The sequence below is a fragment of the Anomalospiza imberbis genome, chromosome 19 (genome assembly GCF_031753505.1).
Source record: "Anomalospiza imberbis isolate Cuckoo-Finch-1a 21T00152 chromosome 19, ASM3175350v1, whole genome shotgun sequence".
NCBI classification, from domain to species: Eukaryota; Metazoa; Chordata; class Aves; order Passeriformes; family Viduidae; genus Anomalospiza; species Anomalospiza imberbis.
Genome location: NC_089699.1, coordinates 11,323,924 through 11,351,280, shown reverse-complemented (window position 1 = coordinate 11,351,280; position 27,357 = coordinate 11,323,924). Strand labels below are relative to the sequence as shown.

Genomic DNA, 27,357 nt, shown 5'->3' with positions numbered 1-27,357 from the left:
GACGGGGCCGTTTCCCGCTCCCGCCGGTGCCGGGCTGACGGGGCTGTTCGCTCCACACGGGAACGGCCGGGACGCGCTGACGGGGCCGTTTGCCGCTCCCGCCGGTACGGGCTGACGGGGCTGTTCGCTCCACACGGGAACGGCCGGGACGCGCTGACGGCGCCGTTTGCCGCTCCCGCCGGTACGGGCTGACGGGGCTGTTCGCTCCACACGGGAACGGCCGGGACGCGCTGACGGCGCCGTTTGCCGCTCCCGCCGGTACGGGCTGACGGGGCTGTTCGCTCCACACGGGAACGGCCGGGACGCGCTGACGGCGCCGTTTGCCGCTCCCGCCGGTACGGGCTGACGGGGCTGTTCGCTCCACACGGGAGCGGCCGGGACGCGCTGACGGCGCCGTTTGCCGCTCCCGCCGGTGCCGGGCTCAGCGCGGCCCCGTGAGCTCGGCGGCAGCGCCCCCTGGCGGCCGCTCCCGGGCGGGCTGGGGTCCCTCGGGGGATTCCCTCGGGAGCATCCCGGGACTGCCCACAGCTCCCCGGGAACGCCGCACTGCCGGAGCCTCTTTAGTAACACCAAAATATGAACCAATGCACTGCCCACAGCTTCCTACACCCCACTGAACTATTTGGTCTTTTCTCCCAGTCTTTGTCCTTGACAGTAAGTACAAAGTTCATGGTTGACTATTTGCATTTCAGCTTTAAAGTATTATATAAGGCACTTTGGTCTTCTGATATAAATCAGAAATAAACTTCTAATGGAGGCATGAAAGAAACTGCACTGCCAAGATTTGTAACCTCCAACAAGTGAGGGCACCAGCAGAATCCATTTCCATAAAGGACAAAGTTTTGGTAAACTCCACCTTTCAGGGCACAGGAAGGTAAAGAAAAAGAAGAAAAAGATAAGCACAGACACAGTACACAGTTATTTTATTGAAATACTTGAAAAGGCCAGCAATGGAAAAATAGGTTTGTCATGAGGAATTTAATGTTTGGTTTACTTGATTGTTAAAAAAGCTGTGTCTATAGGTAATTCTAGCCCATTACAGAATGCACTGTGATCCATGCAACGAATATACTACAGCAGAATAGGCACTGTGTACTATTGCAGTTTTCTCTTATACACAGCTTTCAATGAGTATGACTGACAGATGTGAGAAATTAAACTGCAACACTTTCCAAATCATAACCGTTTATAACATACAAAATTTGCTCGTCTGATTCATGAGGGTTATAAAACACAACATAGTGAAAAATGAAAAACATGGGTTACACACAGCATAGGAAGTTGATCTGGCAGTTTTCAAAGTTTACTTTTTCCCTCTTAAAAGAGACCAGACTCTAAATATGTCACTGGTCATGGAAAATACAAAATCATAGGCCAGGACAGCAAAGGTGACTCTTTCCTGAAGTACATGATTAGAGGGGCACATTTGTTCATCAATTAAAAATATGAACCAAAGTCACAAATTCTGCCTGCTATAGCTTATAGTCCAAAAAGATGAAGTCACTTCAGATAAATGTGAAATAAATAAGCAATCCTTGAGGAAGTATGATCCTTGAGTTGAGTCTATTCTACTGAAAATGAATTTCACCTATACACTAGAATGTCACCATGGTGAACATCTAAGAACAGTATTTTGAATAGGTTTCTGGGAAGCAATGTCTTACTTGCTTTAATATGTACAGGTTATTTACAACAAATTCCCTTTTGGCCTTACAAGTTAAGCCATTTTAGCTGGCTGTTAAGAAGCAATTCCTTTTTTCCACACATTATGCAATACTGTAGTTGGAGCTATAATTTAAAATAATCTTAAGCATGAATTACAAATATTAATAAAGTAACTCTGCATATATAAATATTTCTAGCAGAATTTAAAGCATTCAGAATGTACATAAAAGTGGTTTTTTATTTATTTATTTGGTAGGGCCGGATGTGCTTCTTCTCAGATCATCGCTGCTTTAGTAGTGCTTTGTACATGGCAAAACCCAAAACTGCAAACACAGTAGCACCAAAACTTGCTCGGAGCCAGAATGTTGAGCTCTTGAGGTCTGCTTGTGTCACATGCCTGAAATTTAACACACATACAAAACCAGGTTAATTCCATGACAGGAACTCCAGACAGCTTGTGCTAAACTACTCTGCTTTTGGAAATTCATCACTACACTTGTCACAGGCAAACAGCTCACAATTCAGCCTTACGAGCACTGTACAGTCATTTTGCTTTTCTTAAAGCCCAGGATTTGATCTGCAGCCCTGACCACATCCAATCTCCCTGAAGTCAGAGTGCTCACACGGCTGAGGAGAAATGCAGGAGCAGATCATTACTCGTGGATGTGGGAGGGCAGGGTGTCTCCTTTGAGAGTACCAGCAAGCATTCAGGAAAGGAAAACAAAAATAGCTACAAATAATTAATAACTCATAGTGAGAACAACTCTGTCCAGCAAAATCCTTTTTATTTCTTTTCTAAATGTTGAGTTTAGTATTTCTGCTTTTCCATTAAAAACTTCCCAGTCCTGTTGAGTATCTACTTATTCTAGCCCCCCCAAAAAAATTACTGACAAGTAGCAAGTAATATTTTTCCAAAAGCTAGAATCAAACCATTTTTAAATCCCTTTATTCCCAGTAGTCACAAGAACAGCAACAGAAACAGTCATCCAACACCAAGCTGAAAGCTAAGAGAAAGTGTGAGTGAAACAAGCAGTGACAATGGCACCAACAGAAAAAGTATGGAGTGACTGTATGACAGAAAAAGCCACATCTCACATGACAGTGGAGACAGGCAATGACCCAACTCTCCCAAATATTGCAAGAAGTCTGTGAACATGCTCAGTTAAGCAAGACTGGCCACCCTCAACAGCAGTCTGAAGTATGACAGCTTACCAGAAAGCAGGAGCTACCATTTAAAACAAGTTATCATAAATGCCATAATTCAAAGCACAAAAGTTCCTAAACAACAGTAAAGTTGATTTTTTTGTTTGTTTGCTTTAGAGACAGAACTTCACTAGCCTACATATATTAGCCTATGTTAATCACCATGGGTTACTCAGTGAAGCTGCAGGAGGGTTAAGTAAAGGAGCACAGAGATCCTAAGCACACGCAGGAGTTCACAGAGTGAGAACTGCAGAGCTGTAGCTCACAAACTGTTTAACAGAGCAGGAATTGCTACTTGCTATCAAAACACACAAAACCAGTTTTGCATGTGCTTTAGTAGACTTTTGCAGGAGCCATAACAGCCAGATAGTTAATCAGAGTTCTGCCATACCACATGCTGAAGAACAAGGTCTTTGATGCACACACAGCTGCTCTTTAGTCTAAAAAATCCTGATCTTATTTAAGAATGTCTTGCTGGGTTATAGAACAGACCAAATCCAAGAATTCCTGCAAGCATTAGTTGTTCTACAGCTAGTTTTGACAAAGTCTCTGCAAACTGGATGTCAAGTGGCTTGCTGAGGGGAAGAAAGGGAAAAGGCAATGGCAATGTCACCTGGGTTTGGCTGTTGTTACCTGTCTTCAAGCAAACGTGGCCCAAGAGATGACTCCATGAAGATGGAATCTTCTACCAAGTGGACGGCGTGCACCTGCTGCATAATCCTGCTCTCCTCGTCTGCTAACAGCATGGCCCCCACCTCAGCTAGGTAGGCTCTTAACCTTTTCACACACATGCACAGTGCAGTTCATTGCATGGCTCAACAACAGCAACCCTCTCAAATCAAAAAGCCCAGAGAATATCTGATTTATAGCCACCTAGCCCCTGATTCTTGTGCAGTTGTTAAAAACTTAGTGCTCAGGGAAAACCAGAAACAAATCGAGTTTGTGCTTTTAATAAGCTAAGTAAAATGTGTGATTTCATGTAGCTAAATGCCTTTGCTTTAAGGACAAAGAAACCTGCTTAAGAAACTGGATTTCTCTTCCCACTCCATCTCCACAGCCTCAACTTCCATGTGTCCCACAGGACACTGCAATACCCCTGCACCATATGCACATCAGCCATAAAACTGATGAGATCCCACTACTGTTGAGAACTCAAAGACTGTATTTTACCACTACAGTGGTAGTTTGGGGTAATTTCTTAGTAAAAGGCTGCAAAATCCTTTTCTTCAGATCTGTAAATTATAAAACTAATCTGCGTATGCAAAATGAATCACCTGTAGGTAACATGATTTTACTAGATTACACAAGAAGCTCTGCTGGACAGTACACAGTGCCTATTCTACTGTTGGATGAGTATTTGTGTTACTAGTCTCCGGTTTAATTTGGTTAATTCAAATGCCCAACTATTTGTACAATTTTAAATCCCATCTCTTTAAATATGCAAATCAATGTTTAAATTGCAAATTAATGCTTTTGCATTGCCTCATAAAGCACTATCTCTCACATCTAGATTTTCTGATTCCTATCTATAATTTGCCTTGTTTTGTATATGTCCATATTTAATAGTATGCAAGAAACTAGCTGAGCACACTTCATCTTTCTGAAAACGATTAATATGTTCTCAGCCATGATAAAATTCTCTTGTAATGTCTAAAGGGAGACTAAATTGGCTTTGATCCCTGTTCTAAGCCTAACAATAGCAGACTCTTTCATTTAAATAAGGAACTAATTCGAGACAGGGACTTGTCTTACAACCGCAAGGAAATTTACTCTGAATGTTTCAGCCTGAAAATCCAAAGTTCAAAACGCTTACTGAAGTTCAGAACATTATGGATGCCTAACTGCTTTACAACTTCATAAATGTCCAATTTTTCTTCTTTCAATGTTCCTTATGCTGTCATAAAATCATTTTTTACAACTTTAATCTCTAATATTGTTTAGCTGCCATTAAAGAAACAAAAAAAAAAAAATAAAAAAGGATCAATATTTGTTTCTAGTGATGGTACTTTGACATGAAGGTGGCTACAATGCACAAAAACCTTTTTCAACACACAATGAAAAATTCTACCTTTTCAAAAAATAACATTCAAACTTAACTTCAGTCTAGTTGTGCTTATGAAACTAATTTTCACCAGTGGTGGAAATGACTACTGCCTTGTTAGTAAGAGAGTAACAGTGAATTGGAAAAAATATTCTCTCCAAGGGTAAAACATCTAAATAGATGTGCACTTATACACACAGAGAGTAGCAGTCAGAACTCCATAAATGAAGCTGTATTTGAAACTCTTGCTTATTAATATTAAGAATGATGTTTCAAACTTTCCAGACAGGCTGCTGTGTGTATTTAATCATAAAATCAGTTCCACAAATATATGAAAGTCTAAACATTTTGCCTTTGGCATAAAATTCAGATTTTAGTGCACATTTTGAAGGGAAAAAAAGGGCATATTTTTATTCAACCTACCTTTAAGAATGAGTCAAGTACCTTGTCACTTGTTGAATAAGATCTTTGAAATCTGAACAGGGTTTTTTTCCAAGAGACTTTAACAACCCACAAGAAGTTTGTCACATGCACTTGCTAAGAAGTTAACTGAGCATGGGTACACACAGAAAACTGCTGAGTTACACATCTGTGCTGACACTTTTCCCAAGGTCAGCAGCAGAATAATTTCCAGGTCTGGGAAGGTTTATCCTTAAATACAGAAGTTCAAAAACATTCCTATAGTAACTTCCAAAGCATTTTAAAAGCACAGTGCTGAGGCCAACAGGCTGCTCACACGGCTACGCACAGCAGAACTCAAAGCAAGTTCATGCAGCAGCCTGCTCTGACAAAGGTTCTTAGCATTAAATATAAGCAACTGAATTCCAAAAGCATCGCATAACCTGCACGAGCTGCTGCAGCTTCCCTTCAGGCACATATTTTCCTAGGATGCAAACTAAGTCCAGCAGTTAGAATTTTCCCCCATGCATTAGTCATCTAAAATGTGAAAAGCTCCAAATGTATCTTATTATCCACAAAACCTAAAAATGGATGTAGAATGCCAATACATCACACTCTGGTTAGAAAGAAATCAGGGGACACAGCTTTGCAAATTTCTATGCAGTCTGGGGCATCAAACAGCTTAGAGAAGAAGGAAAATAAATTAGCAATTTCTAATGTCCTGTCATTTTGGAGGTGTCATTTAGCAATGTCCTAATTTGGGGGACACCTAAGTCTAGAGATACATTTCTGCAATTAGATTTAATGGCAATATACAAGTTTTGAAAAAAAAAGAGCGTACTTTGCACAAAGTGAAAGGTAAATCCTGGGTTATACTCTTAGAACTTTACCATTATTACAAGAAAACACAATAATAATTGTGTGTGTGTAATTATTGTCTTAACTTTAATTTCACAGAAGGAAGGTTGCCACAGAAAGCAAAACCTTACTAATAATTCCTGAAACAAGCAAGTTTCATATGGAAGTAGAATTTCACTTCAATTCCACAGTGTTTTAAAAACTTTAGAAGAAAAACATCCTCTGAGAAGTCTCCTTGATGAACAACACAATTCTCATGCATTAGGATCATCTTATTTTGAAATGAACTTAGCTGACAGAAAAATGCCACTACTGTACAAGCAAAAGGCAACATGGATGATTTGAAGCCAAGGAAAAAAAAAGCCAAAAATCCGAGATCATTAAAGAAAGGGTTAGAATGACTGCTTTTGGTAAAACAATGTAGTAAAAAGAGATTAGGTGCCAGCCAGCCAAATACAAGTGGACACCTAAAGGAAAGAACAAATTAAAACTATAAAAATACTACAGTATAGTAGCAAGTCTCATACATGCATGTCCAGTGCTTTGAATGCTGTGCCTCCTTCCTCAAAGAACCAATCAATTGTGGCCCCGGGCAGTTCAAACCAACACAGCAATCTCCAGGCTGGACTTGCCTTTCTGACAGCCTGCAAGCCTCGGGGGAACCCCTGAAATTTGTCCACAAAGAGAAACTGAAGGGAGCATGAGCAGGTTTCTCAGTTGCACAGAGGCAATGTTCTTCCTTTAATTACTAAGGTGGGAATAGTCAAATGTGATTTCATATGATGCCTTGGTAACAGTGTTTAGGGGTTACTTAGCAACAAAGGGCACAGGAAGGGGCCCAGTGTGAAAAACTTCCGTTTACCTGAAAAGCTTCCACAGCCCAAGGGAATAGGAGGGGATCAGGAGAATAAAGTACTCATGAGAAACCTCCTTCCCCCATCAATTACCTAACTTTTGCCCAACTAGCTGACCTAACGGTAAGCACTTGTGAAGGCAAAGTTATAGAAACTAACTGAATCAGAAAGTCCTTCTTGATGCAAATGCTTTCTCTAATCACACATCATTAGATGTATGATTTTTCTAAGACAAGAAATCCATCTCTACCCTCCTATGCCTACAATTGGGAGCTATTTCCTCTTGTTTCCAGGCATCCCAGCTCTACCATATGTTCAGTCATGCAGCAGTTCACATGCTGAATGGTAAATAACCTGCAGCAAGGTGTTTGGTTAGGGAGTTGGTGAGATGAAGTGAGCATGCTGGAAACCTGGAACAAACCCTAGTGACTGAGAGACAAGGGGATTCTAGCAAATAATTCTTCTTTCTGGAGGGAAGTGTCTTTCAGGAATTTTCCTCACCTTGAATTACAGACTTGTTAGGCAGTAGTGGATTCCTATGTTTGTTACAGACTCCCTAGTAATAAGGTGTGGAATGACAGCATCCCAAAACTCAGTAAAAGATTTCAGTATCCTGAGACCCTGACAGCACTTCAGAGGAATGAAGTTCAATGACTAATGCAGAATTCAAAAAACCCCATACAACAGAGAAACAAATCACAACAGCGAACACAGCAACCCATACCAGTTCCAAAAATTGAAGATGTGTTAGAGGTGATTTCAGCCTCAATAATGAAGAGCTGGGATTTTCTAGTAGTTACTGCTCAATGAAGTTTTAGAGTGACAATATGCAAAGAGATTGCTGTTTCAAAGTATTTCTGTCTATGGAATGACTGCTGTAGAAGAGATGCAGCATGAAGAGCCTCACTCATTCAGTCTTTTCCTAAGCTAATGAGTTTTTCACTATTCCTTGAGTTCTCACTCTGTGGTTAACACTTGTATCTTGAATTAAAGTGGTATTTGACAAGGAAAATGCTCAATCCTGTAGGTGGGTGTATCAGCAGACCTCCTACATGTGTGTCATTTGCATTAAAAGGAGGCAGACACTCTCACATGGAGCAGCTACATCTGAAACCTGTAACAAGTAACATCCATGGACCAGCAGCATGTCAGGATACCTCAGCCATGGCCTTCAAATAAACACATTTACCATCTAAGCCTCCAAGAAGGCCATGGAGGATGGAACCATTGCACTGCAACAGTTGTTTGGTTTGAACTCCCATTTGGTGGGGTGTGATGACAAGTGTTGAGGTGTTAGTAAATCCTGTGTGTCAGAAACTGCCTGCAGGACAAGCTATAGCACTGTTTTCAATGCTGAAAACCAGTTATCTCTCTTTACCAATTGTTTTTCCAAAAGTATCTGGAAATGCAAATGTTTAAGCATTTACCACTTACATGTTGCATTTCATTTAGAGGGGAATTGGATGTTTAAAGATCTGGATTATTTTTTAAGACAAAATGCCCATTCTTTGTGTAAACCAAGCATAACACACACACACAACAGAAATTCTGTGAACTCCCAAATATCAAATTAGCAATTATAAACACGTAGTATGTTACATGATGCTGCTGTAAGTCAAGCTGTGCCTTTATGAAAATATCTGTGTAACTGGGATCTAAAAGGCACTACCTCTAATCAATACTAAACAAACCTGTAATGTCTCAAGTGAGAAGCATTACACAGATTTGTAGACACTACTTAATGACTATTAGCTGTTCCCCAAAAACACAGTCCTAATTCCTGCACAGTATTTCTGCAATCAAAAAGAACCTGAATCAACAACCAAATGGGTAATGTTTCATAAAAATGTCTAAACTAAGCTCAAAAGAACCTCCAAGTTAAACCAAGTTTTATAATTCTATGACAATTATTAAAGTATTGGCCTATTTAGTGGCTATGGAGTGAAAAATCTGCAGTATATAAGGTTACCAATTGGTACTCCAAAGACACCCTTTATTTTAAAAGCACACCTGGTACCTAGTAAATAAAGTTAAGGACCTGTTAAGAACTGCAGTGAAGAGTTTGTTCTTTACAGATTGCAGCAAGTCTGAGTTGAGGAAGTTCTGACAGATGCAAAATGTACACCTGTTGCAGGCGCACATACAGCGTAACCGGGCATGGCTGCGAAAACACACAGAAGGACAGGAGTTGAAATCTTGCTCATCAAATCAGGTGCACATTAGGACTGTGCCACAACCAAGAGAGATTTAGGAATAAAAGGTACATTTGAATGAGTAAGGAGAGGAGGAAAAAAACACTGGGGAATAAAGGGTACAACTACAGCTGTGCAGAATTTAAAGGTTAGAGCTTCTATGTCTTGGACATTTTGGCATCACCACCATAAACAGATCTTAACAGCAAAGCACAAACATGAATGGAAATGTTTGATGAATTTATACAAGTTCCCATAAAAGGAAAGCATTTAAAGGCTTCTAAATATGTCTGCACAGCAATAGGTAACACCCCTTTTTCAAAGGAAAGGAAGCCACATTTTCTACCACTTCGAATGCACTCTTTACAGGGTAAGCAATGCCTCTATTTTTCCCACCCTACCAAAAACACATGCTTGAAAACTAAGGGAGAAGCAGGAATATTGATATGACAGACATTTGGTCAGTGCTACACTTTAGTGGTTTCCCAGTATTCCAGTGCTACAAAATGAACACAAGAGAAAAAAAAAAACCCAAACCAAAACTAAAGCTTTACAGATGTAATTCAGTAAATTCAGTTTCAAATAATTAAAAATACCCTATTATTTTGGGTGAAAGTGACATTAGTTCTATTTATTTTAAAGCAAATGTCAGCTGTCATACTAGACTCCATCTGCTGTAATATTTATGTAGTTCATCACCATATTAAAAGCTTCACCCACCAAAAGAAGAGATGCAAAGTGAGTTTAGCAACAGTGAGATGTGTAGTGAAGGAGAATCTGAGCTTAAGTATCTTGTACCTGAAGTCCAAAGATATTTATACAAAAATTCTATTAAAATTATAATATTTATTAGATAAATGAACTGAAGCACATAGTAATAAACACCATGAAAATAAAAAGTACTTTAAGCAGTGCACTGGGGGAACTGTTGTGCACTAAGGTGCCGTTGCTTGTAATCAGCTGTCAAGCTGAGCTACCAACAAGGATTACAGTACAACTTGCTCTCAAAAACATCGAGATATGAAAACTGATATACTTTTTGTATCTCCAGTATGGACCAAACAGAATCCTGTTTGTTGGAATTTGCATCGTGAGCTGGATGAACTAGGGTATTCTTCAAAAACACCTTAGCAGCAACAGCTGAGACTGATTTCTGTGATGGATATATGCCAAGTTCCTCAATATGAAATAGTCCAAAGATTCATTCATGTCTCTCTGTTGCTAAAGCTCGGTGAGGCAGTTCCATCCTGTGGCTAACGATGGCATGCAGTGAGTGGTGCTGTGTGACCATGCACATGGAAAACAGAACAGCTCCAGTACTTACGGATACATTGCCATAGTTGTCAGTTTTACAAAGATATCCTTGCTCGGCACATCAGCAGTATTACAAGTAAAGGCTTGGGGTGGAGGCATTTTGTGTTTTTTGCAGAATTCAGCAGGAGAAATACTATATTCCTGTCTAACTTCATGCAAGTCGGACTTGGCAGCTACCACCAAACATGGTATTCTGCTGTCCATGAAGTGCTGCTGCAAATTTAAAGAAAAAAAAGTGAAAGAAACAGTATATGACACATTCAGCCTGGAACAGGCTGTATTGCACTGGCTGCAGCAGCATTAAGATATATTCATGGCACTGAAGTCAGGCATTTCTAGAAGCAGAGTAGTTTACATAGAAAAGTAGATGTTTGCTTTGTATGAGTAACAGAAGTGCACCACTGCTAAAGCATCCTGATATATAACCAGCACTTAGAAATAAAATGTCTTTTAAGCACTAGAACCAGTGTACAGGTCAGGTAACTGATACTGAATATTTAGTCAGTAAGAAGAAATATAAATGTAGAGGTTTGTAAATATAAACTCTACAAACCTTAAAAATCCTGGCACAGTACTCAAAGGATTTAGGATTACTGACATCATATACCAGGCAGACAGCATCGCATATGGTCTCAGCATCAGTTAAAAAGTCTGAGTCACTGACATCGTGTAGCTGGAAAAAAAAGATGGTTGCAGAGGGAGAAAAGCTTGTCACTGTGCAGTTAAAGGAATTTTGTAACTTGTCTCATAATTTTTATGGCTTATTTCTATATATCCTTCAAGCTAATGGACTGACAATAGGCAGAATTAATGAAAAAGAACAGTAGGAATTTACCATGCAGCCAGCATATGTGAGCTGTTAACATCACATCTGCAGGCAATCACCGCCTCAACATAAAAAGTGATATTTACTTTAAAACAAAGGCTTAGACACCCACAGAAATGGGCATTCATTCTACAGAGGAAAACCACAGAGCAGGACTAGATCTCAGGAAACAAAGAAAGAGGTCATATTATCATAAAGCAGAACTAGAATGGAACAAGCATTAAATAACTGATTTCTCCTACTGAATACTAATTTTAGCCATTCTAATCACTCTGTGTGACAAATGCTTTTTACTGAACAGTTAGACTGACTTCTGATCATTTATCACGTTATAATTTGATATGCTGCAGTGTAACCGTAAATGGACTAGGTTTTGTGCAACTCAGGTCAAGGTTTCAAAAATAACAGGTCTGACCAGGTTCAGCTAAATGATCAACAAAAAAACCCAGAGGTTATTTGGGACAGAAAATAACTGGGAGGAATCCACGTTAAGAAGAGAGAATTAAAACTAGTTTGTTGTAGAAGGCCCTGCATAATTCACAGAATTTTAACATTAACCAGTCTTAGGCAAACAAGGATGAGGCAGCCTTACCAGCAAGTATTTTTCCTGTCCATATACATAGACTGTATTAATGGCATAGTAAGATTTGTGTTCTGCACGTATTTGCCTCTGTCTCTGAAAAGGCAGAATTTCTTGTTAGACCACAGCAACTTTTCCCTTTAAGTTAGATTTGAACAGCTGGTTTACTCCATTTATTAATGAATTCAAATTATAGTAATCTTTGGGGTTTTTTGCAAGGAAATGCATAGCTATAATCCATGATGTACAAGTCATTATTGCATGCAATAGCCACTGCCAAAATAGAACAAAACCAAAAAAACCCCAAACTCCTCCTTAGCAATTCCGTATTTTCTCAAAGAACTCTGCAAACTGAGTAATAACCATTAAAGCTCTAAGATCAATCACTTCTGCTGTCTAACCTTAACTCCAGCATACAGAGGTGAATACAGGCAAATATGTTTCTTACTATTAGATTTCTTCCAAGAAGAGCTTGAAGAACTCCACTTTTCCCACAGCCTTTCATTCCAACAACATTGCATCGGAAGACATTTCGCTGAGTCTGTTTTTTCTGGAGGTCTATCTTTTTATCTCTTGTCACTTTTGGAAAAACACAAATATTTTTCACATGATATAAATGCATGTGAAAACACGAAAATGCACACAAAATGATCTCTCTAAAATATTAAATCAAAGGTTTCACTCGAGCAGAAAGTAAAAGAGAGTAAATGAAAACAGATGAACCAACTAACAATTTACTCTTTAGCATATTTCTAAATTTAAATTTCTGTGTTGTACCAAATTTTTATTACCTGTAATTGCTGATGCTTGAGATTCTTGTTCTGCAAGTATGGAGTACCCTAAATAACCCAGGTACTCCAGGCAACGCTGCACATCCAGGTATGTGGTTAGTCTGGCAGAGGGGACAAAAAGAACTTTCAATTGTCACCATCTGGGGTACCAATTCTTTACAGTACTGAAACAATCCTTATCTCCTATCTCCAGACTGAATGACAGAAACATTCCTGGCACTGCAGTACTGAAGGACAAAAGTCTCTGAGAATGAGTGGTGGTCACCAGAACTCTACAAAGGCAGTACTTCCTGAGGCCTATCAACTCACAGAGTATTTTCTTACCTCCCCAAATAACGTTTTTCTCATTTTCTGCATTTTAAATTGGGAAAAACCCCCTCATTATCGAGCATCATTTTTCAAACCATCTCTAAGGGGTAGAACAACAGCAGTAACATTTCAACAGGGATCATAGGGATTTCCACATTTTGAAGAGACACTTCTTCATTGTTAGCACTAAATACGGGCCAAATCCTGAACTGATTATAACAACAGTCTCAACATCAAGCCACTGGATGGCTACAAAAACTTGACTGTTTGGATCAATTTTCAACTATAAAACTACTCTTTCCAACAGTTTTTAAGAGGAATCTACAAACACATGATCATACCCAAAGTTCTCTTCTACTAAAATGTCCTGTATCACACTTACGTCCACTGCGAGAGAAACCCTTGGTATGTGATCCACCCTCTTTCATTTGTACAAACTGTGTTGTTCACATCAGGTCCCCATGGCATGTAAGGGAAGACTTTGAACAAGTCTTTCAATTCATCAGGAGATAAAGCACAATCTCTATCCTGAAACAAAATACAGTATCAGACGTAATTTAATTCGTGTCTATTCTAAACTGGTATTTTCTTGCTGTACACTTGCAAGATTCAAGAAACCAAGCTGGTTTCTTTTTAATCATTGTTCTCTCCTTGTTTTTAAATAAGATTAAATGTATGTGCTAGTTAAAAACAATTTGGTACTACAGCTATAACTGCCAACTCTCCTTGTAGAAAATCATAAACTACAGGTTAGTTCTGACTCCATAGGTGAAGCTAAAGCCAGTTTCTGAATAAACTGACATAATGATAAAAACACATTTTTCTTAGTAAAACTCCTGACAAACCAAGGCTTATAAGTATAAAGACACACACACACTCAAATTAAATGCTTACCAAATCATGTTTATCAAAAATACTTTGAAGAAACAAGTATGCATGATGATTTAGTTCTGTTGTGCAGTCAGGGGGAATTTTTAGGCTGTTCATTGAAAACAAAAACAGATACAAGAAGCATTAACTGTTTATGAAATATAGAATGTTAAAACTCAAAATACATACTTTATTAATTATAACATTAAGTATCTGACTTGGCACTTAACTTTAATAATTTATCTTCACGTAGATCAAAGCACATAACTTTTTATTATGAATTCTAAAATTATGAGTGAGTGCCTTTATATGATTTATAGCTCTACAGTAATCACATTTTTGTTGGTTTGCTTAGTTTTTGTACTTTGAGGTTTGGGGTTTTTTAACAACAACAAAAAAAAAAGATGCAGTTACATTTTTTAACAGAAACCAAAGAACTGGTCAATCTCTTTTTAATTTGAGGATTTTCAATAGGTCTCAAATGCTATGAAAATACTGACAGGTCTTTTAGAATTTAATGCCACATACAATAATCAACTGCTCAGATTTATGTTCTAGTTTCATATTAAGAGTCTCTCCTACCATCTTTCTTATGAAGAAAGAGAAGAGAACATGATTTGGCACAAGGGAGTTGGCACAAAGGAGCTCTTCCTTTGTGTTCAGCCACATGAAGGTTTTGGCTGGGTAGTCATTAAAAAAGGGAGGTACTTGATGTAACAATGTGTGAAATAGACACACTGCAATAACCCTCTCCTCCTGCCAAAGCAGGAGCAGCACAGCCTAAACTCACGCTCAGAAAGCTGAAGTGGTACATACGGAGGGAACAGGTACTCTGGTGTAAGCTCTAAGTCATCGTCGTAGCCAAAGCGACGCAAAACAGTCCAAGTTGTCTCATGCCTTCCTCGCTGAATGAAAAGTGTGTGTAGAAAAAGAAAACCTAAAAATCAAAAATGGTGAAATCTTAAGGCCCTGAAGTACTCTACCTGCTACAAGTGTTTTCAATAGAACCAGTATCAGACATGGAAACGAGAAAAGCTCCAAATGCACATAATGATTTTAAACCTCATGGGTGATAGTACAGCATTATCTACACAGACGGAACACTCGGAAATCATGACATTTGTAAAAGTGTTCTCCAAGGAACCGTTTCCTTCCAACAATCCCCTTGGTCATTTGTTGTTGTTTGCTTTTTCCAGTGCCAGCGTTTTAAAGCTTTATGAAAATAAATCCAGTATTTCAATAGTTTAAAACAGAAAGCTTTAGCCTGGAGGAGCCTGCAGAGGAATCTCATAGAAGGCTGCTTTTAGTTTTCTTGTATCAAAATAACTGGGTAGGATTTTTGTTTGGCACTTCCCAGGGCTTAAAGAACACCGAGATATCACTGTTGAGCAAGCTCAGCTCTTGCAGTCTGAAAATCAAGACAGAGATCATATTCCAAAAGACCATCTTTTTCATGTAAGAGTGATATCAACTGTATAAAGACACATCTTTTCAGAGTTAAATAAGACTCACCTTTTAATGTCAAGCCATTATCTGCAACTCCATCACTTAGGTTTTTCCTGACTACATTCTTTACGTCTTCCAAAGCTTGAGGTGCCAGTGGTGTATTAAAACAAATTCTCTAACACAAAACCCAAAAGCAGCATGTTAGGACCACTGGCTACTGAGCTGGACAAACAGCATATCCTGTGTTATATACAGCCTTAAACATTTTGCTAAGATAGTTAAGGACAATCCAATTTCTTAGTGGAAACAAACGTGTACAAATTGTGCTTTATTTTTAAGTACATAAATAGATTTTTAAAATTTTGCTCTTGAACTCAAACTTGAACAATAGTTAGAAATAAAAATAATTTCATTTCTGTTTTTACAAATCCATTCTTCTACGCTGCATTTGAGACCTAGTATTTAGGCCTGATTTCCTTACAGTTCACCTTCCTATTATTTATTCAAAACCAATCATTTGTTCTATAGAATTATATAGCATATATATAGCATTATATAGCACCTTTCAGCATGGTGGAAAGATAAGCAAGAGAGGTACCTGAAAGAAGTTGAGCTCTGCATCATTGAGTGTACCATCATTATCTTGATCAGAAATTCTAAATATACGAGTCAGTGCTTTAATACAGGCAGGTTTCATCTAAGGAATAAAAGGAAGTTCAGTATCCTTCTAGGCTTGAGTATAGAAAGATTACACTGAACAATACCAGGCAGCTCAGTCACATGGAAACACACACTAGTCTTCATTTACAGTTTCAGAACAGACATTCATTCAAATGTACACAAAAGTAAAAAGCAAGAGGAACTAAAAATTTATTTAGTAAGTTTATATCCATAAATTTAAAACAATTATTCCACATTAAATGTTTTTCTATTCAATTATTAGAAGAATCTCAAGCTCTTCACAAGGTGAAGGTGGCACTACTAAGTTATTAAAAAAATAAAATTCAGTTCTCTAAATTCAGTCTTACTGCTATAGAAAAGTTAGAGAAATAATGAAATAATTTTTTTCCCCAAAACATTTTTTGATGGGGAAAAAAAAATCACCTTAAAATCCCAGTGCTTTGCAAAACTAAATAGGTCTAGAACTACAGCCAGCTCACTTCAAACATCAAATACTGAAAGCCTTCACAGGGCTCATTCATCTACCAGGCAAAGCACCGAGCATATGACTATCTCTAGGACAAAAGAACTGCTAGGATACCTTCCAAGTGAAGGAAAACAGACACTGGTATTTCTCTCCCAACAACTACTGTGATGATGGACTCTTCTCTTCACAGAGGTCACATAGATTGCATAGAGATTGGTTTTGGAAAACCAAAAAGATTTCAGCACAACAATTTTATCACAACATTACTAACTCATATTGATGATTCTGATGGAAGAAATCAAAACAGGGTTATTCTCTGATTCTCTACTTAACAAAGTATTTACAGCTGAAGCAACTTTCCTACTTCCCAACACTAAAAGGATACAATTAGAGATTCTATTTGTATTTGCCCAGAAAATTATTTTAAAAAAAATACTCCTTCATAATACACTCAGCTAACCACCTGATACCTAAAAACTAGACTCATCACTTGTTTCTTATTCCTTTTGCTGAAGTTTCACAAGATTCTCAGAGAAAAAATGCTCTCAGACCAGGCCAAGTCTAGAGTGTTTTCCCTGAAATAAATGGAGTTCTTGTGAAATGTACAGCTAAGGGAGAACTGAATTGAAGACATAATTTGGGTCACATTACATTTGGCTCAAAGCCATTAGCAAAGCTTCTCGTTTTACCCGGCAGTTCACACGGGCAACAAAAAACTGTCTTCACTGCTTTGAAGGAAGAGGAAAGACAGGTCAGGTTCACACATGACAAAACAGCCCCGGTGGTTCTGGGATGCAATGCCTGGCATTTGGCTGGTAACAGAACACACCAAGAGATGAAAAATGCACTGAAAAGGAAAGGACAGGAAAGTGGTTCACTCCCCCCAGATTATTTGCTCTGAGAATCTATGGATAAATACCTCTTTCTCCTCTGGGCAATAAAGAGGACCTGTAGGATGTAGAACAGCTTTCTGTGCATAATAAAATAGCTCAGATATATTCTTCAAGTTTTTGGCTGAACACTGAAAGAGAAATCCTCACATTGATGAGCTAGTTTCTTGACTATTTGGCGATTTCTTCTGCAATTTAAGTATCAAATTTTTAAAGACTTATTCCCCTCCTGTCAGTACAGGGCTGGTTTGGAAAAAAGACATCCAGGCCCTGTACCTGTTCTATTAATTAATAAATGAGGTTTCAGTACAATTTGCTGTCATACCAAGAACACAAATCAAAAAGCTGTATTTACTTTGAAAAAAAAAAAAGAGACATATCCACATATATTAAATCAATTCTGAATACTTTGCAGACATCTATCTGGCTTAATATTAAATAGAAAACCCTTGTTAAAGGGAAGTATGTGAGGAGGCTCTAAATTTAATATTAGAATTTGACAGTAACGTTTGATTGTACAACATCTGATTATACATTACACAATAGTGTAATCTTCCCTAAAGAAAGATAACATATAAACTCACTATTACAATTACTCATGTTTCAAATATTTAGTTTGGGAAAAAAAAACCAACAAAAAACAGAATCCCTTTTTCTACTATAAAGTTGCCATACATGCTTGGCAAGAATGTATTTTCTGTAACTTGCTTTAACTTCAGAAAGTCTTGCATACCTCTACACACGTTTCTATCTCTGTATATTGATTCATAATGGGAAGGATAGTTTCCATACTGCTGTACTCCACTAGATCAGACTTGTTTCCAACTAATATAAGAGGCAGCCTAAAAACAAAAGAATATTAAGAGCTTTATAGACAGATGGATAAAAGTATGTATCTTAATTTAGCATTTTATGTCCCACCAGAAACCACTGTATTATCTTCATGATGTAATTAAATGCCACTGGAGGCAATGGGGGAAAACTAAATGACAGCAATTTAAATAAAGTGCTTTGATATACACTTAGACAGAAATGTACTTCTTGTTGATTCTACAAAACCCACACATTTACATACAATGATAACTAATCACATTGTTATTACCCAAACCAGCATCAGCAGAAAAGCTATACAGACCATAGAGCCAAAGCCAGTTATACCATAGCAAATATAAACACACCTGGTAAAAGCTGCCCATGAAATTCAAAATAAGTAACATTGCTGGCACATGTAACAGACCTACATACTTCAAATCTCTTGCTGCTTGGACTTCTTATATAAACTTTAAGTTTAGTATTTGATTTTCTTAAATAATTAACATCCTCAACACTGTTCATTGATGTGCAGCCTAATTCACACTTCTCATCTTTACTTAAGCACCTGCTATCTTTGTCTGTCCTTTCATTGATGAGAGGAATCCATCGACTCGTTACCTAAAGTGGGATTAAAAACAGACATGAAAAATACATATTCAAATTAAGTGTGACTGAACTGTGCACAAGTTTCACTACAACTGCTACTGCCTCTTTCCCAAAAAGGCACATACTGACCCACAAAGGAGGAAACAAAAATTGGAGCTGATTAATGAACAACCTTCTCAGACAAGTGAAATGACTAAAAACTCACATGTGGAAATGGAGCAGAAGCAAACCCACATCTGTTCATTCTCTTAACAACTGATCTCAAACTCCATCTCAGGCATTTCAAATGTCTAATCCAGATATCAGCTTGACATCAACTAGCAGTCCACAAGTTACATCTTAATAACGGAATAAAATGTGTTACTGTACCTTATCAATCGAATTCTTGTTGTTAACAGCATAGACTATACAAATCACATTTGCCTGAAATGAAGAGAAAGGAAAGGCATGGAATTCCACTGCTCAGAAACCCCTGAGCAACACAATTAAAGACCATACTAACAACATCAGAATAAACTCACTATAAAACTCTGTTCCAGTCTTGTTTAAGCTACTTGAAACCTGAACAACAAGATTAAAACAACTTATATGATGAGAAGTGCCAAAAAGCCTCTCTTGCAGCGTGACAGTCACAGCTTGTGCCTGCAGAGACCTCTGCCACCAGGAAATCCAAACTGAAGAGTCATCATGTGCAGCCTCCATTGAAGCACCAAACTAAATGCCAGAAGTGGAACACAACACCATGACAGACTGTGCAGAAAATGTGCAAAGGTGCTCAGAAAGAACTGAAAATAGGAATCAAAAGGGATGACAAAGTCACCAAGAAGCCTGTGCTATTCATAAATTCAACAGCACCATGTGACAGAAAGAAGCAAAATGGATCTTTTCAGGGTAGAATTATTTATACAAAACTGGCTTGCTGATTAAAGGATTTAAGTTCTGTCCTTTCAATTTGAAGGACAAAGCTCAAGCTCAATTCACCAACACAGTGCCAGTACCTACTTTCTTTAAGATTTATTAAATAGAGATATCTTTCCTATAGCACAAGTTACAAAACAAAATAGAAAATGCCAAGCAAGAAAGGTTTTTTCCTTCAATTCAAACTGAATTGAAGGAAAGTTCTCTGCATCGAATGCAGAGAACTTTAAAGGAAAAGACTTTTTCCTAAACTAGTTTCTAACAAACACTAAAACACACTTACCTGTGATATTTCATGATAAAGCTGCTCATCACTTTGCTCTGCTTCTGCATTTGATAGAAGAAGTTATTCATTAATACTAAAATTTTTGCAAACAAAATAAAAAATAAACTTCTGAAACTGAACTCGGGTATTTCAGAATGCTCATGAGGCAGCTTTGTCAAAGCCTTGTTATTTAAACTTCTTTTTATAAAATACTCTAATGAGTGCTCCTTCCAAAACAATAATTAAATTGGTCCATTAATTTGTAAGACAGAAACAGTCTGTTGCACATCTATTTTTCACAGCTATTTTGAAGAGGAATAATTATATTTGTAGAGAGGTTCTCTTTGGAGCAAGTCATAGTTTGCATCCTTCTACATTTTTCAACAGCCTCTTCCTTCTATAACGTAAACTTTTACATCAGAATATGACATATGATGATTTTATTAAAGTGGTGATGATTTTTATAGTGATACCAAGCTTCTGTTAACTGAATCTATGAAAAAAATCATTCACTAGAAAGAAAAAACTCACTCCACATAAATTTAAGATCAAGTCCAACAACAAAAATTATTTCTTTTTCCAGGTGGTTAAACACATCAGAGACATTTCCTCAGCAGTGATGGGAGAGAGAAGACAGGAAGGTACCTGCTAACATGGCCTAACTCTTGGCTTGCACTGTAAATGGCAGAAGGGTTTTCCTAGCTGTGCAACAGCTGCACAGATTTATGATAGCACATGAACCTTCATAATCAACCTGTTTATCTATTCAGTAATAAGATTAAAATACAAGAAAAAAATACAAAAGAGTAAACTGACCCAAAATTATGAAGTGTCCTAACTTAGAAATTCAGAAAATTTCTAGTTTACTCCAGGCTTCTCCCACCTGTAGCTCTGGTCCCAGACCTGTCTGTGACAGGGGCTGCTGAGTCAGACAAACAATTCCACACCAAATCAGTGAGGGTACTGAGCAGTCCCTACCTGAGTAATCCACTATGTGGGTTGGCACTCTTTCAGGAGTGACATCGGCTGGAATGGTGATTTCTTCAGCTCGGGGTGGAACCTGGGGTTGAAAGGAACACCAAGAAAGAGCCTTTCAAGATAATCCAGATGGTGAAAAAAGTCATACACTATAATACAGCTGCCATTTAGTAAGCTTTAAACAGTGCAACTACTATTAGTTGTTGAAGTTGTTTAGTTATTGGAGTACTTTTGGTTTTTATTTGTTTGGTTTTCTTTTTTTCAGAGCACTGAAAGTCACTGCTACCTTCTCATTTTTTACCTGTCTAGTTACTGCACACAGAACTTCCTGCATGCTTTGCAGAAAAGCAGTGCTGTTAAGGATACATTCAATGAATACTTCTGTAAAACTAAAGCCCGCTCTATCCAACACCAAAACAAGCATGACAGACAAAATACAAGGCTCAATTTTTATACACTTGTAACCTGACAATGTCCTTGCTTCTGACAGTGCTACACATTAATCCAGAAAATCCTGCAATGCTAAAAAAACCTAATTCTGAAAAATGCTGTTAACTCTGATAGCCCCTTTTTTCAAAGAACACTAATCCATATTTGGGAACAATCAACGTAAACCTAATTTTAATGAAAATCTCCTGCACGTCTGTTTCTTGCCTTTCACCTGTTGACAGTGAACTCTCACGAAAATTTACTTCTAGTGAAATAAGGGAAAAAGAAAAGTCAATCATCACAAGGATGTCTCTTTGTAAAGCTTCAGGCTCTGCTCAGATCTTCCTCAAGGGTGATTACTGATAACCCCCTGTACATTAAATACTATTTCCAAGCCTGAATGGCCTTTTAGACCCCATAATGTTGCTCTGATCTGCCTGACTGGCCTGAGGAACTGGGCAGGTCTCTTTCAGCAGCTTTTATAGGATGCAGTGTTTTTACAAAAGTTTTTTCTGTAATTTCAGGGAGATCTTGTGTTATATATAAATTACATTTTTTCTCTACACACTAATTCAGATAAATATTCTAGGTTATACTGCAGGAAGAAGTGAGAAGTGAACAGAGGACTACAACTCACTAAATACAATAAGAAACAACTTGCTAAAGGAACTGCATCTCCTTTTTAACTGCAAGGTTAGGAACTAAATTCAATTATGTTAACAAAATTCAGTTATGTTTACAATCCAATCTTGACTCCTGAACTGTGGTAACGTACTGATTTGCATTAAACCCAGAGCAGAGTAGATTCAAAGAGCAGCACATGATGTCTATTTTAAGACCTGTGATCAGAAGAAATAAACATTCATGTTTATATGTAAAAAGCTTAACTATTTGCAGCAGCTGTGGTTCTTTTTATGGTACAAGGAAAACTATGTGCTGCTTTTCAAAGGAATAACATGTAGAAGCAACTTTTTCTGCAGTTTTTACAAGAGTCAATAAAACCTTCTTCAAAGACAGAAGTAAAGGCAATGTCTTGCTTAGTTACAAAAAATGGCTAAGTATAAGTTATACAATGTGACTTTTAATTCCTCATTCTCTATCATTTTGCAATCTAATTGCTCTTTAAATGCAGCACACCCCAAAAAATAACTGATGGTCTTGTCTCTTTCAGCACCTTCCCATTTATGTGTCTCTCATATTGAAATATGCTGACAGTTTGGACCAATTACAGCTCCTTAAAAAGCCTACCATTCATCACATATAAAACAATTAGTTTAATAAACAATAGGAAAAATAAGAAGGGAACTTAGATAAAACTTAAATTTCTAATCTTCATGCAGAGATAGATTTAAACTAACCTACATCACTCTTCCTGAAGTCATCTTTGCCATTTTAAAGACTTCATTTTGTTTTTAAACATTACTTTAGAGCAGAGTCTACTAACTTAGTACATGACAGGATAGAAATAAAACATAGAAAACAAATAAAAGTGCTCTACCTCTTCTGGGAATTCCTCGCTGACGAGAGACATAATTAGTGATGTCTTCCCAACTCTGGCTGCAAAGGCATTAAAAACAGGTATTAAATAATTTTTACACTTAACAGTTGCACCCAATCTTAAAATGGGAAGATTTTAGAAACATTTTCCAATTCACCACATTAAAAGCTTTTAAGCTATTGTTTAATCATATTAAATATGGACAACACCAATTTTCTCATAATTTTTTTATTGCAAAAACTTTTGCTCCATCTCCCACTTCTGCATTTCCTCCAGAAGAGAAGTGAATTCTGCTCTGCCTGACACAGAAGAATTGCCAGGTTTTAACCTTAACACGCATAAGAACACTTAAACAAATAATCAAAACAAACTAGAAATGTTTTAATACAACTTCAGAAATACAAAGAATGCACACAGAGAGGCACACAGAAATTAAATGTTTCTATAGAATTCTTGAGATTATGACTGCACTTTAGTCCTAAAATCCCAAGGATGAGAGCTGGACAAGAGGACACGAACCAAGTCTGCAGTACTTTGATTACTTTTGAAGTGCAAGAGCTTAATCCCTTTGATACAAACGAGCTGTCCCCCACTACAAGTGAAAAATAGCCCAAACCACCAACCCTTCTAAAGTCACAGTTTTCTTAATCCAAGATAATCATCTCGGCTTCAGTACCCAACACCATTCAATCAAATAAATGACTTTGTTTACCTGCAAAGTTCAGACTTCTGATATCACAACTTAGTTGCTGTTTTTGACAAGCTGTAATGTGACCATTTAAAACCAAGAGTTGGTAACTTCTCTCAGGGTTCCACTCTCTCTAAACCCTTTCATCTGTGAGTTTTCTGGTCCTCTGGAAGCCTTCTAAGACTACTACTGCTTTATTTGGTTTTGAGACATTTCTTAAAAACCAACATGTTCATATTCAAACACCCTTTGGAACTGTCTATTTCCAACACCTCTCAATTCAAGCAAAACTCAATTTCACCCTGGCCGTACCAGCACCTCTGCCAGCAGGAATGTGTTACCAGCCGAGGCACTGCTCACCACCAGTCACAGCCTGTGTCACTGTTCCTACTGAAACCAACAGAAAATGTCACTGGAGACAGGTGTTCAGCTGATATCACTGCATTTACACTTCTCTGTGTAACTATAGAACTCTGAATATGGAAGATGAAGAGGTACGATTGTACCACTGGTTGATTTTGTGCAGGAATTGGTGTTACTGATGATCCAGTCAGAGTATACTCAACTTATCTAGGTCTATTTTTGGTACAGTAACATGTTCTGACATCCAGAAATAAAACCTTCTCTATAACTTACCATGATCATGAGTAGTTGCAACAGAATTAGGAAAAGAGAAGAAAAGCTGTTCTGGGGAGGAAGATTTCTGTTTTCCTGACAGAAAACAGCTGTAAACTTCTCCCCCACGGTACTCCCTGCAGAGCAGCAGGTTGCAGGTTTCCCAACAGCAACACAGTTGTGTTTCCAGCAACGATACTCAAATGAGCTAAAATCCTAACTGAAACTGCCAGGCATCCTCCTGCATCAACTCCATCTTAATTTTCATCCTGACAATCAAAAGAGCTTCAGAAGCTCTCCTATTTCCACAGGGAAAAAATATGAGTACTTTCCTTATAGGTAAGTAAAGTTACTAATTAGTGAAAATAGTGATATATGTTTTGCAGCTGACCAAGACAGTTCTAACTTCAAACAGTGGCAGAACTCGTTTTGCAGATATAGAAACCCACTTCTTATGTCTGAAAATAGAAGATTATGTATTGCTGGTGAGTAAATGTTCAGTATTTAGAAGCTTTTGATACACTTGCTAGTGTCCTTGTGCTATATGAAAATCCATAGGTTCTAGTGTAGAGATTTGGGTTATTTTGTTCAAATCTAGGTCAACCCTCTGTCTTTCCCAATCTGTTCACAGTCTTAGAAATAACAGCCTAAACAGTATCAGCTGACGGGGATGAAGGAAAGCAGCACAGCACTTTACAATAATTGTCTTTTTCCTCATATATAAGTCTTTTACATCATGCTGCATAACATGCCGAACATATTCTGAAAATTACTGGCTATTAACAACTGATGTTAGTATATGAGGACTAAACCAACTTAAACCTAAACTGTGGACCACTGGGGATGAAAAAGGCTGAGTTTTGGAACAGGCTTACAATAAAGAGTTCTGAACCTGATGGTCTGCTGCTGCCATCTAAAAAGTTTTATATGGTCTGGACTAACTTGTGATTTCAGACTAATAAATATACACGAGACACATACACAAAGCAGGACTGGCACTGTAACTGACAAGTTTTATCAATTTGTAAAACAAATTTCTCCCTCCTCCTCACTAGAAGTCAAACAGAAGTGTAACATAGTGTGTTCACAATCTCTTATGTGCACCATGTACTACACATTGCTGTATTTAAAAAACCTGTATCTTTAATATTCCTATTTGGACACACTGTGAACCTTGTTGCCAAAACAAAGTACCTGTTACACCTGTGCTGAAACCACTGCACACAGCCAGCCCACAACACAGCCTTGCCAAAGACAATGAGGTAAATCAGGCATGTATTCCAAAGAGGAATTAAACCGTGTATTCAAAGGCACAATTCCCAAACACAGTCATGCAAAACTAACCAAATACAATCTTAATGAGTTAGCTCTTCCTGCACAGTGACAGCTCCCTCAAGATTCCTCTCTAGAAGAGGCAAAGAGAGCCTTTCCATGCAGTACAGACAGAGCCAACCTGCACTACAAAACAACAGCAAAAACTGCGCTATAAATATATATGGGGCATTCAGTCCTCAGGAAAGCTTTGTTAGCAGTACCACATTCTTAGTATAACTAGGTAGTTTTACTAATAACACTTGGTAATTACTGTGTATTCTGTCCCCTCAAGGAACTTAAGCTCGCTGTGCAAACTGACAGAACCTCCTCTCTGCTATTTATACCGACCAGAAGCTGAGCCTCGGCAAGCCTCCTCAATTACTTCAGTACCTAAGCGTGAACTTCGGGACACAATTTTAGGAACACATGAAAAAATCCAGACCCACAGTACCTCTGTCATGCACCTTCGTGCGTGCTCTTTATTCAAGGTCAGACAAAGTTAAAAGCAAAAAAAGGGATCTGGACTCCCTGGCCCTGTCGTGGCCACAAACCCACAACACCCGACCTATAACCACCGGGAGCACATCAGGCCACTGATTTCTAAAGTCGGTAGATGGGAAACGTGCAAGTGTGATTTTCACACGGGGAGAAAAAGAAAATTAAAAAATAAATAAAAGAGAAAGAAAACCAAAAGTTTAAATAGGCCGTGGCCAAACACCGGGCAAGAACCTCACCCCGGTGTCATCTCCAGGGACGTCCAAGCCGCACAATTCCACCAAGTGCCGGCCGTGCTGGTGTCCGGAGCAGGGAGCCGAGGGGCTCCAGGCCGCGCTCCGAGCGCTCACGGCGAGCCCACCCCGACCCTGCCCGTCCCGCGGGGCCGGGGCTCCCCGGGCTCCCTGCCCGGGCCGGGCGGAGCCTCGCAGCACCGGGGCGATGTGACAGCCGGCGGCCCCCAGCCTTCCCCGGCCCTCCTGCCTTGGCACTCACGTTCTCCCACCAGCAGGATCCGCACGTCCTTCTTCATGGCCGCGCTCGCTGCCCCCGGCCCGGGGCCGCTCACATCGGGCGGGGCGGCGGCGGCGGCGCCGCTGCGGCCTGGGCTGCCCGGGCTCCCCTCACGGAACGCGGCGGGCGCGCTACGGCGGCTCGCGAGGGACCTGCCGCGAGCGGCGGCTGCGCGGCGGCTGCGCGGGGCGGCGGCTGCCCCTGAGGGCGCGGGCGGGAGGCGGCGGCTGCGCCGGGCCGGCCGCGACCGCAGCGAGCGCTGAGGGACAGCCCGGGGCACTCGCAGCACACCGGGAGCACAGAATCACTGAGGGCGCAAACGACCTCCGGGACCATCCCGGCCAACCTACGAGCCAACACCACCGTGTCAACCGGACCGCGGCACCAAGTGCAGCCTTTCCCTGAAGACCCCTAGGGATGGTGACTCCAACGCGGGCAGCCCGTCCCAGTGTTTAATCACCTACTCAGGACATCCTTCCCAATGGTCAAATAGTGACACAGTGGGTTCCCATCTGCGCTGTGTGTCGTTAGGTGAGGTGTTGCTGTGATCAAACCACAGCAAATTGCTGCCCCTGGGCACTACGGCGGAACTCGGATGTGGGAAGTCAGGGATCTCCAGCGACTTCATGCTGCAGCTGTTGTTTTCCCAGATGAACCAGCAAAGGACGCCTCAATACTAAGAAGGCAATGGCTTTGGCTATCCCAGGAAAGCTACCCCAGCCTTGGAGATGCTGAAAGACACACCCTTGGGATCATACAAATGTGCATTTAGGCTATCAGACGGTTCAGTGGCAGCAGAGAGCAACTCTCAAGGTGAGCAGCAGTTCTGTCAATTACTTT

General features: G+C 39.2%; 1 protein-coding gene across 4 annotated transcripts; it reads right to left on the bottom strand.

Moving 5' to 3' along the window:
• Positions 1 to 906: 906 nt before the first annotated feature.
• RHOT1 (ras homolog family member T1) lies at positions 907 to 26,662 on the bottom strand. Of its 4 annotated transcripts, XM_068209707.1 has the most exons (21): positions 26,500 to 26,662; positions 22,893 to 22,951; positions 20,966 to 21,047; positions 20,006 to 20,049; positions 19,174 to 19,227; positions 18,764 to 18,816; positions 18,119 to 18,227; positions 17,415 to 17,516; positions 15,947 to 16,045; positions 15,415 to 15,523; positions 14,719 to 14,839; positions 13,927 to 14,011; positions 13,415 to 13,560; positions 12,724 to 12,824; positions 12,381 to 12,511; positions 11,945 to 12,028; positions 11,080 to 11,199; positions 10,537 to 10,739; positions 9,059 to 9,181; positions 3,502 to 3,645; positions 1,886 to 2,062 (listed from the first exon to the last, which is right to left on the bottom strand). In XM_068209707.1, the coding sequence occupies exons 1-21, from the start codon at positions 26,534 to 26,536 to the stop codon at positions 1,945 to 1,947; spliced, it is 2,124 nt and encodes a 707-aa protein (XP_068065808.1). In that variant the 5' UTR covers positions 26,537 to 26,662; the 3' UTR covers positions 1,886 to 1,944. The 4 variants fall into 4 exon arrangements, with proteins under 4 accessions (XP_068065810.1, XP_068065808.1, XP_068065809.1 ...); XM_068209708.1 differs by lacking the exon at positions 3,502 to 3,645; XM_068209709.1 differs by lacking the exons at positions 3,502 to 3,645; positions 9,059 to 9,181 and having other exon boundaries at positions 907 to 2,062.
• Between the last annotated feature and the right edge of the window lie 695 nt (positions 26,663 to 27,357).

Coding starts and splice junctions, on each gene's coding strand:
- RHOT1 (XM_068209707.1), bottom strand. CDS start 26,536: ATGAAGAAGGACGTGCGGATCCTGCTGGTGGGAGAAC. Junction 13,561..13,926: donor TTTTTGATAAACATGATTTG/GTAAGCATTTAA, acceptor ATTTTGTTTCAG/GATAGAGATTGTGCTTTATC. Junction 11,200..11,944: donor GACAGGAAAAATACTTGCTG/GTAAGGCTGCCT, acceptor TTTTTTTTCCAG/CTACACGATGTCAGTGACTC.